At 54.3% G+C, this 10773-nt stretch overlaps 1 protein-coding gene across 6 annotated transcripts; it reads right to left on the bottom strand.

Moving 5' to 3' along the window:
- Nucleotides 1-11: 11 nt before the first annotated feature.
- On the bottom strand, nt 12-10164 carry FATE1 (fetal and adult testis expressed 1). Of its 6 annotated transcripts, XM_041119184.1 has the most exons (8): nt 9795-10164; nt 8917-8919; nt 6228-6524; nt 5497-5663; nt 4623-4711; nt 3509-3670; nt 727-805; nt 12-252 (listed from the first exon to the last, which is right to left on the bottom strand). In XM_041119184.1, the coding sequence occupies exons 1-8, from the start codon at nt 9979-9981 to the stop codon at nt 121-123; spliced, it is 1116 nt and encodes a 371-aa protein (XP_040975118.1). In that variant the 5' UTR covers nt 9982-10164; the 3' UTR covers nt 12-120. The 6 variants fall into 6 exon arrangements, with proteins under 6 accessions (XP_040975118.1, XP_029852366.1, XP_029852368.1 ...); XM_029996506.2 differs by lacking the exon at nt 8917-8919 and having other exon boundaries at nt 9799-10164; XM_029996508.2 differs by lacking the exon at nt 8917-8919 and having other exon boundaries at nt 6228-6455; nt 9799-10164.
- Between the last annotated feature and the right edge of the window lie 609 nt (nt 10165-10773).

Here is a 10773-nt window from a genome sequence, read left to right as displayed (position 1 = left end):
AGCAGGTCAAGTTAAGAAGAAACACGTAGTTTTACTGTTTCCAAGTACACGAGCAAGGATCCTCTCCCTGCCCTCACCCACCCTGCCAGGGTTGGGCAGGGGAGGTCGGGGCATGGGAAATCATCTCCTCAGCCAGAGCCACGTGTTGATGAGGCAGGCAGAGATCAGCACGGAGTAGACCAGGGCCTCCTTCTGACGCCAGGCGTTGCACTGCTCCTCCAGCACGCGGAGCCTCCCCGAGATCTTCGTCAACTGCAAGGGAAGCAGTGGGGCCACTGTCAGCCCTGCAGCAAAGTGCAGGACACTGGCTGCAGCCCAGAGGTGTGGGACAGCAAGCAATGGAGGGATGGGAGCTGCCTTCTCCCTCACGTCTTCCTTTTCTAGAGCAGCAGCTGTCTTTGAGGGGGGAGAATTAGCAGCAGTACCTCAGCTCCTGAGCAGATGCTTCAGGAAAAAGCCCTTCCCATGAGAAGAGCATCTGAGCCCTTTACTGCCAGCAGATGGAGGGGTCTGGCTGTCTCCTGTAGCCCTACAGCCCCTCAGGGCAGGAGCTTGATGGGTCAACAGACATGCAAGCCCTCCCCTGCTTCTCCATTAGCAGCATCAGCCGGGACTAGCTTGGCAACACCAGCCCATCAGGACTGAGCAACAGACCCCTGGAGCCCCTTCACCCACCGTCCCGTTGCTTTCACAGGAAACATTTGCAGCCCTTCACCACCATCTCACCTGCTTTCTCATTGCTGCCATCTCAGCCACCCCAGCCTCCTCCAAGGCGCTCTCTGGGCCTAGGCCAGCCTCCTGGGAGCTGGGGAAGGAAAACAGAGATGCAGACAGACAAACACTGCTCAAGAGGTGCAAATGCCTTCCCACACGCATGGCACTGCCACGGGGAGCTGAGCCATGCAGGTAGCGTGTGCGTGCCCAGGATGTGCTGTCGGGATGCAGCATCAGGAGAGAGGAAACAGCACCTGCACAGCATGTACTCATCTCTTCCTAACCCCCACCATGCATATTTATACCCCTCCACCATGCACCCCATAGTGATAACAACAAAACATACAGCCCATGCCACGACAGAGAACAGGGAACCTGCATGCCTGTATTTCTTTAGGGGTCCAAGAGAGAAAACATATTTACCGAGCATCCATTCTTTGTAGCCAGAGGAATTCGTTAAGGGTTGGATAAAACATCTTTAGAGCCAGTCAGGTAAATACGTATCACAGGGCCAATGTCGAAATGGAGAGATGATCTCATTTACATCAGCAGGTGAGGATCCTGCTGGTGGGAAGCAGCCATCAACAGGGGGGAAAACTATCTGAGCAAGTGCATCAGCCAGCAGAAAAGGGTCCTGTTTGCCGAGACAAGGATTTCTTCCTCTCCGGTATCTCCAGGTACCACAAGCTCACTTCCCCCAACTCCCCAGACCAAAAAAAGTATCACTTTTTGCTCTTAAAGAAAATTTTACCTGCAACTTGAAACATAAACAAGCAACCCCAGCATGCACCACTTTCTTCCATCAGTGGAAAGAAAGAGGCCACCACTGGGATTAGCTGCTGTACTGGCAGAGGCAATACAGACTGTGGATCTCCAGGGCATCCCCTGGAGACAGAGGCTTGCTGCAGGGCCCACAGCACTGAGCCACAAAATAAAGCCACAAAATAAAAGTAGATCCACAGTGAGAAAAATCAAAATTGCCACGTTCAGTCTGTTGTTCCCATCATCACAGACTAGCTCTACATCAGTTCTGCTATAATCAAAAGTCCCCTATGCACACCAATAACTCGCATGGGCACTCGCTGATACCATATGGGTTAATGAGTGTCTAACACCGCTCCTTCAGAGACTCTGGGGAGGAGACAGTATTTATTCCTGTTTGCAACATGATGCTGATCTCGCTGAAGACAAGCCATAACAGCATGCAGAGGAGATTCAGTGAATCTCTGAAAATATGTTTGTGAGATAGTACCTTCACATAATGTAGCTGCAGTGTAAAATGAAAGTCACAACAGAAAGAAAATCCAATTTCTCACAGCACAGAGCCATTAAAAAAGGACACATCCTGCAGCTTTTGATTGAAAAATCCCAGTTGATACAGAACACCCTTCAGAGTAGAGACTAGAAATTACCTTCTGATGACTCATACCCTTCAAGAGGTCACTGTCAGGCAAACATTCCAGTCTCTGTCCAAGACCAGACTTCTCTTTACTAAAATTTCAGGATAAACAAGTCAGCTCAGTCATTTTTTTTATTTTTATTGTTGCATAAGGGTACAAAGTTGTTGTATCGAAGAGATACTGTATGCATCTAAAGTGATGCAAAGTACCAAGAAGAGGTGTTTCAAGGTGGCTGGCTTCAAAGAGAGATCAAGACCTGGGGAGAGGCCTGGGACTCACCCCACTGCGTTACAGCAGTCTGCAAGCTACCACCTCTCATGGTACCATGGCCTAAACCTCCTCTACTGCTGATGGGAGGAGGGAGAAGGTCTTACGTAGCCACTAATCAGGTCTGTTGGCATGCCTAGACTTCATTTAAAAAAAAAAAAAAAAAAAGCGACATTTTAAGACAGTCAGCCTACTGTGGTTAAAAGCAGGGACATCACTTTGCATCATCCGCAGGCAGAAGCCAGCTCTGCTGCCTGCACCTCCGCGCCAGCTGGGGAGGGAAGGCAGGATGTGCCACTGATGGCACTGATGATGGATGCTCACTCTCCTCCCTTTCTGCCTGGAGGCTTTGCTCAAGGAGAATTAGAAGTATTTAGACATTCCTCTGGGGGCTCAGAAGCCTTAGAGCAGTGGGGACACCTTAAGGCTGCAATGATGTCTTTGAACACGTTAAATTTACTGTATGTGCACAGATGAGAGTGTGGTGGAGATAGTTGCTCCAGCACATCCAGAGAGATTGCACTGCATACCTATTCCAGTGAGCACACAGGCATACTGTACCCTGGCCAGAGGCATCGGCTATGGGATGAGTAACTCAGTGCAGCCAGTTCGTGGAAAAAGGTTAATTAAGAGTGACCAAGATACAGCCAAGGGTGCTGGGAGCCTGCAGAAGAGGGTGTCTCGTGGACAGGACCTGGGTCAGGCCGTCTGTTCTGGATTTTGATTCCCCCTTCACACATTTCTCTCCATCAAGCTATCAAGGCATGCAGAAAAATTAGCACTTGCTCAGCAGTGAAGAGCAGCTGTAATCCCAGCAATGTCACAGGCAGCGTTCAATCACTTGGGGTGCCTGGGGGATCGGTGTTACACCAAGCAGGAGACATAAGCTGGGCTGGGTTAGCAGGTTGCACCCAGGCTGGCTGCACCAGGCGTTGCCGGGCCAGGCACCCAGAGCTGGCAGACAGGACAGGCGAGAAGGAGAGTCTGGGGCAGATATGCAGGACCATCCTGCTCCCACACCCTGCAGCCTGCGGTTTACAGAGCTCATGCCTGGCTCATGCCTTAGCAAGGCAAAGGCAAGTCCTTGCAGAATGACAGGGAGGTGGCTCAAGACGAGCCAAAGTCACCTGGACGGCACTGGGTCTTGCCGAGAGTCCTGGACACGGTGGAAGAGCACCTGGCCCAGGAGGTACATGGTCTGGAAGATGTTCTGCATGGAGTAGATCCTGCCCGTCTCTGTGAGGAGTGGGAGCGGGGCACTGCGTGCAGGCGGGGGGCACGCGTCCGGCCTGGGGTGCACACAGAATCACGCCTGTTATTTTCTGGCCTCGTACAGCACAGGCACAGCCTGGCATTTGGCAGTGCCCTTCATCCCTTCAGCAGCTCCAAGCACCTCTGGGCAATGCCATTGGCACCCAGACCCCCATGTCACCAGGTGGGAGAACCCCCTACAGCAGCCCTCAGGCTCCGAGGCAGTTGCCTGACTCCTCCAAAGCCAAGCCATGGCTCCGTGATAACCAGAGCTTCACCAGCTGCTCTCACAGGGGTTGCAGAAGGCAGACCTCTTGCCACCCAGGACAACCCTGGACTTCTAGGGGGAAAGATGGCTCTGCTCTGCGATTAAGTTAGAGATGATTTCTCCACTGGAGAGACTCCGGAGCCCCAGGCCATGAGCAGAGGATCACTATCACCATGATACTGCTCACAAGCTACACTCAAAGAGCTGAAAAGCAAGTGTGCTCTTAGCCCACCCTGTCTGCACAGCACCACAAGTTTCAACAACCCTTTCAGAAACTCAGTTAAGCCCTGGTGTCTCATTTGCCCGTGGTCACCTGCCCAAAGCCCCCAGCACTCTGCTATGCTGGTGCTGGAACAGGAGAGCACATTGCAAAGCACCAACAGGAAGACAGGCAGAGCCAGAGAGACCGGGACAAGCCAGGCAAGGACCGACAGCAGTCCCAGCCTGCTGCAAGAGGGGACATGCTCCCCCATGTGCATCTCAGCAGAGAGCTCATCACCCTGGGGACCAACACAGCTGCCTTCAACACTGCCTGGCACAAACCTCTCTGATACCAGAAGCCATGTTCCTCTTGTGTAAGAGTAGGACTTGCCAGGCATTGCCTTACCCCAACCTGGATACCCCCCACCCTGGGGCACCGACACCAGAGAGCATCAAAGCAGCACAGACAACAGGGGATGCTGATCCCCACCCACCCCACACGGCTCTGGGTTTGTGCTCACCGCTCATGGTGCTGGCCCGGGCTGCGCAAGGCCAGCTGGGTGCAGTCACTTGGAGTCCTCTCCCGCCGTGACCTGCTGCTGTGATGGCCCTGTTGGCATCAAACACAACTGTGTTAGCACAGAGATCCTGCGCAGGGTGAGCCCAGCCTGGTGCCATGCATGGTCTGCAGTGCCAGAAGCCTGTCAGCAAAGGGAAAGCCCTCAGTGGTGGGAGCGCTACGTGAGCCCCAAACCTGGTGAACTGATGCTGGGGTGGGTGAGGAGACATGGTTGGAGCAGGGTGAGGGTCACCAGCAAGGACCCTGCTGATCTGATCTCTATTCAGATCAAAAATCTTGAACCTAATGCATTCGGGAATGGCTCTTGAATCTCAGGGAGGTGAAAGCACTTGAGAAGGCAGATCAGCAGCTCCAGCAGCCGTACCAAGCCTTTGCCTGCCCATGTCAGGGGCCTCTCTTTGAATTAGTTTTAAAAAAAAATCTGCTTTCAACTCTGACACCAGAACCCTTTACGCTGCAATGATGAAACAGCTCCATCACATACTTCATCCAGGAGAAAGAGTAGTTGAAAAGGGACTTCAAAAGTAGCAGAAGGAGGTTGTTGGGGGACTGCACCTACCTCAGCCTATCTCCTGCTCACAAAATGCAGTAGGACATCTGGCTGAATGGGTGTTCCAGCATGCAGGTGTGTACTGGTTATGGGACAGAAACAGATCCCACCAGCCCCACACCCTCACTCCTAGGACTACTAGGAGGAGATAGCAACCTGGAAGATGAATTCTGGCTTGGGCTGATAACAGACCTCTGGAGAAACCCAACACTGGGATTGCTCCCCTTCCCACCACAGGCAACCCCATCTGCTCTCAATATAGTACCGATCGTTTGCGTTTCTGGGAGCTTGATCTGCTGGCTACGTGCAGAAAAGGGAGCTCCCCGAGGTGGGTGGACTGTGCAGAGGAGTCCGGGGACATGTGCACCACGACAGACGGGACCTTCCTCTGCTGGTTCAGTGGGATGGGCCTCAAACTGGCATCTGATATTTCTACAGAGAGGAGAGAGGGAAGAATTAAACCAACCCAAATGCCTTCAGGACAGGAGAGAAGAGAGATCCAACCATATAGGAGAGCCAACCCCATGTCTCGTCCCAGACATACATCAAAAAACATGTCCCACAGCTATGAGTGGCAGGACAGCCTGGAGAGGCATGGACTGGAAGGCAACCAGACACACTGCTCCAGGAAAGTGAAGTTTCAGAGCTGTTTTTCAAAGAGACAGGGACATATGTCTCTGCATGCCAAAGCAGGGAGCATACTAAAGGCCAAGAGGGAACTGTAAGAGATGTAGAGGGGAATACCTCCACATTTTGCTCCTCACCTTTTGGAACTAAGACCCCTCCTGCCTTCTGTTGGTCACCTTTGCCCACCTCTCCCCAAGCATCTCCCCACTGTCCTGTCCTACCTTTCAGAAGAAAGCTGACTACAGTATCTGCCCCATCCTCTCCTCTTGCAAAGCAAACCTGGGGACTTTATAAAGGGATCCTACTCCCTAGGAGGTTGTAGAACCCCACCAGCCTTCAGCCACCCCAAAAGACAACCCAGGACATTACCTGCAAGAGAAATCCTGTCAGGGATGTGCATCCGAAAGGAAGGAGGGACATCCTCTGTCACTGGCTCCTCATCCACAGGGCTGAAGCTATCTGCTACCTTCAGCCTGTTGGGAACCTGCATCCTTTGATTGATGGCTTCTGTGAAGAGCAGGTCACAGCGGACTCGGTTCAGGTCCAGTCCCCAAAACGGCCACATCTTTTTTGATTTCCTCAGATTGCTTAAGCACCCTGGGGTTTCACATATTGGAAAAGAAAGCTGAGTGAAAGTGGTAGCAAGCAGCTCTTCCAAACTGGCACCTGCACAGGGACAACATATGTGCTATAAGACAGCTAAAATACAGGCAGAAACAACCCAAAAGACAGACACCATCAGAGTTGTCCCAGAGAACAGGGTGTCCCACGAAGCCCAGCTGGTGGGGGCAAGGGTGCAGGACCACTACAGGTGCAAACTCCTGCCCAGCAGGGTGAGAAAGGAGAAAACTTCTACGTGTCCTGGGAGCAAAGCATGAGCTTAGCACCTATTGCCTCAATTGACAGCAAGGAAAGGGCAATAGTTCAGCACACCTGTGGAAGAAGAGCGATTCAGTATACCCCAAAAACTAATGAAAAAATAATTATTCTCCATCCAGAAGTAAAGTTTTTTGGAGGGCTGGGAGCACATTTTTACATTCATACAACTTCAAGGAAAAATAAGGTTTTCTAAAAACAAAACACACGTTTTGGTGATAAGATTCCAGGTTACCACAGGAAAAACTGAGCACTAAACTCTTCCTCGACACGCACATTCGCTTCAGTATCCCCCAGGACCATACCCCATTCCCCACCCAATCCAGCACCCATCTCCTTGAGTGACCCACACTAAGCTGAACAAGATGGACTTTGCCCTGAGCAGAGCTGCCAGACACTGAAGCATCCTCCTGGAGGGGAAGGTAAAGCACACATCAGCTCCCCCAGGCCAGTGCCAGCTCGACTCTCTTCCAGGAGAGGACTGGCACTGAAGAGGGACACAGTTCCCAGCTCTCATGGCTCCTGGCGGTAGCCAACAGCAGGAGCAGGACATAGGACATGGACATTATCTGGGGCTTTGCAGCTGCTCAAGGACACACAACTGCCACATGCCTCAGCTTCCCCTTTGCCAAGTCCTAGGGCTCTGAGAAGTGCTCCGGGGCCACAATGTCCTAACACTTTCACTGAGCGATGCAAGCAGAGGGCAATCAATGTACATTTTTGGGATAGGAGCCCCGAAAAACACCTTCCTGGCTCCCAGCACTTGCACTCTTTTTCTCAAAAAGCTGCAGCCAAGGAGAAAACCCCAACAAGCAAAGGCTGCCAAGGCTGACAGACCGCAGCGCTGCCCCAGCATCCCAGACGTGCCACATGCATGCACAGCTCCCCTGCACCCTCCTTGCTGCCACCCTTTGAGCTCACCATGCCCAGAAAGGTCCCCCTTTGCTTCCAGGTCAAAATCTCCAGCATAAGAAGGGCTGCCTGCTCCGGCACAGCCCAAACAGGCAGAGGAAGGAGAGGTTTTCCTATTCAAAGCTCAAGGGGGGGGAAACGGGAGGAGGCGAGCAAGCAAGAGCGTGCAGGGGCCCTGCCTTCTTTGATCACGTCCAGGGTCTATATTTAGCAGCCAGGTCTCTGACACTGCTTTTCCAGCCCACCAGGCTGCTCCAAGCCGGCAGCAGCCAGGGCTGCCCACTGCCACCCTAGCTGCTACTTCTCAGGGTACTTCAGACCCTCTCACTTGCCCCAGCCCCCTGTCACCCCCTGGGATATCACCCAGGGGAGAGGAGCAGAGAGAAATCCCTGGGGAGGAGCACCGCCTCCCAAAGCCTGAAGAACCACAGGAGACATGGCCATCACCGATCCCGTCCCCTGCAGCAGCTGGGCCCTGTAACTCCAGGTACATGAGGGTTGCAGAACCGGCTCCACGTCTGCAGTAACAAGCACTTCCAGTGAACAGCTGCCTCATACTGCTCTCTCCTCCTCTGTCATTAAAAACCTTTCAATTAAAGAGACAGAAATTTGCCCAGCATCAGCTGTGGCAATTTCCTGCTTCCAGCCATACAGAGATGAGATCCCTGTCTCTGCAACCAGGTCTGCCCAGAGGTGCTGTCAGAGACACGGTGCGTGGGGGCACAGCAGCCCTGGGCTGCCCCACACCTCCACCACCCTGCCCAGATCCAACACTGGCATGGGTGACACCAACCCATGGGTGTCACAACACATATGCAGCCTGCTTCTCCCCAAAACCTCAAAGAAAGTGGATTTTTGCAGGAACCTCCCCACTCGAGAGCAGGGCAGTAAGTCTTGGGAAGGTCCCAAAGTGGTGTCAGTCCCACAGGTGAAACCCGCATCAGACACCCAGCCCCACAGTCCACAACCATGGAGACCACCGGGTTTCTCCTTCACATTTTTGGTGCTTTAGAGGAGTGAACACCCTGTGTTCCTTTCTCAGCCTTCTCTCTGGGAAACCAGAATATATTAACAACAATAAATCTGGAGAGGGCAGATCGGTTCATTTTCTAATCACCTATGAAACCGCTGCAGCTCCCAAAGAGCAGAGGGATGGGAGGGGAGTGAGAAGCAGGCTCTGAGAGACTAAGCTATTAAGAAAAGAAAAAAAATTCAGCTGTCAAAACCTATAAGAACAAAATGCTTAAGTGGCTGGATTTCCTCCGTTAACTTTCTTTAGGGCTTTTTCTAGCTATTGCCAAGCAACCCCCCCTCGCCAGCGGAAGATGACTGCTTCTCAGCCTCTGCTTTGGCACTTCTCCTTGCATTTGCAGCGACAGGGAATTTCCGGCTCACTAAGCCTGTGAGTAGGTTTAAGTCCTGCAAGCCGGGAAAACCTGCCCTGGGGAGGGAAACACCACAACCTCCCTCTCTCCATCCCTCCCCCAGCCCAGGATACTCCACACAAGGCAGGCGGGGGTACCAGCCTGCTCCAGCATCCACCCCCGCCCCTTCACCTCTCAGGATGGGATGCTGGAGCGAGCAGCTCTCTGCTAGAGGAGCTGACCTCTCTCGCAGCTCTCCGCTTCGGCTTGGGGCTGTACCTTGTCACGACAGAGAGGGGCTAAGAGGGAAGGGAACGGGTTTTGTCACCCGGCTCAGCTCCTGCCGCCTGCCACCGCCAAGCCGCCGAGCGCAGCCGGCCACGCAGAGCTGGGGGAGGACTCCTCTGCCACCCGGGTCCCCGGGCCTCGGCCTAGGGGTGCGCGGAGGAGCAAGGGCTCCGGGGATCCCAGACACGGCACCACCGCGGCGGGAGCGGGGGGGAGTGCAGAGAAACTCAGTTCCACGGGACACGCGTGAGAGGAGCGGGCCACCCACGGGGGGACGGGGACAGGAGCGGGGCTAGGGGGCGGCTCCAGGGCACGGAGGGCTCCCATGCCCTCCCAGGGGAGGCATCCCGCCCCTCGCCCCCCCAGGACGCCCCAGTGCCTCCCGCCGCCGGAGGCGCTCCGCCACCGGGGCTGCCCGCGGAGCCCAGCCCCGTCCCGACCCCGACTCCGGCACCCACCGGCTTTGCAGCTTGCAAATTGGGGGCGGGGGGGCCACTTACTTTTTTTTTTTTTTTTTTTTTTTTGCAGTCCAAGGCAACCGTCGGACCTGTAAACAGCCGCGCCCGCTGCCAGCCGGGGCGGGGATTGTGTCGGCCGGGACAGCCCCCAGCAGCCCGCCCTCCCGGCAGCACGCCCGCCGCGCTTAAAGCCGCAGCCGGGGTAATTAACGAGCTGCAACTCATCAGCGCGGCATCTCTCCGGGGGCAGTGCCCGCCCCCCCCCCGCAGGTCAGCCTCTCCCAGCACCGATCGCGAAGGTAAGAAGTTTGGCGGAGCGAAAGCATGGCTCTTGCCAGGGCAAATCCGGGGGACAGAGCAAACCCAGGAGCTTCACCAGGTCCCCCTCGTCCCCACGCACACGCTGCCCAGCGATGTTTGCAGGCAAACCAACCCGCGCTTCAAGGTGAGGGCTCAGCCTGTCTCCTCTTGGCACCCCAACGCTGCTGCCCGTGGCAGTCACAGCCACAGCATGTCCCCATGCCACGGTGGGAGCCCAGGCAGGAGCAGAGACGGCGGCCATCCAAGTGGCAAGCTGTGCCAGAGCTAATCTCTCCTGTCTTGGTGGAGTCCGCAGCGATAAAATGGTCCGTTTGGGATGAACGACAGTTTTAAACACTTCTGAATGGGGACAGAGTCCAAGACCTGACCATAAAATCTGGTTTTGAAAGGGCTTAAAATAAATCCCACGCTGCCCTAGCCTTGCTATTTAAAGGGGATTATCTAAGAGGTTTAGGAGCACACAGAGGAACAGCAAGACAACTTGTGCACCTAAATCCCCACAAAGACCTTAGGAAATCCCTCCGCACTTCATCCACCAACTGGTCAGGGCTCACAGGACACCCTCCAGCTCTCACCAAGAGTTGCACCACATGCCCAGGGAAGTCAAAGGCTCCTGTCGGATGTGTGGGGTTTGTTCCCAGCCCCACAGCAGCACGCACCCGATCTCCAGAGATGGTTCCCTCCTCACTGGGGACT

The sequence above is a fragment of the Aquila chrysaetos genome, chromosome 21, assembly GCF_900496995.4.
Source record: "Aquila chrysaetos chrysaetos chromosome 21, bAquChr1.4, whole genome shotgun sequence".
Classification (NCBI taxonomy): domain Eukaryota; kingdom Metazoa; phylum Chordata; class Aves; order Accipitriformes; family Accipitridae; genus Aquila; species Aquila chrysaetos.
This window is presented reverse-complemented; position numbering and strand designations above follow the sequence as displayed.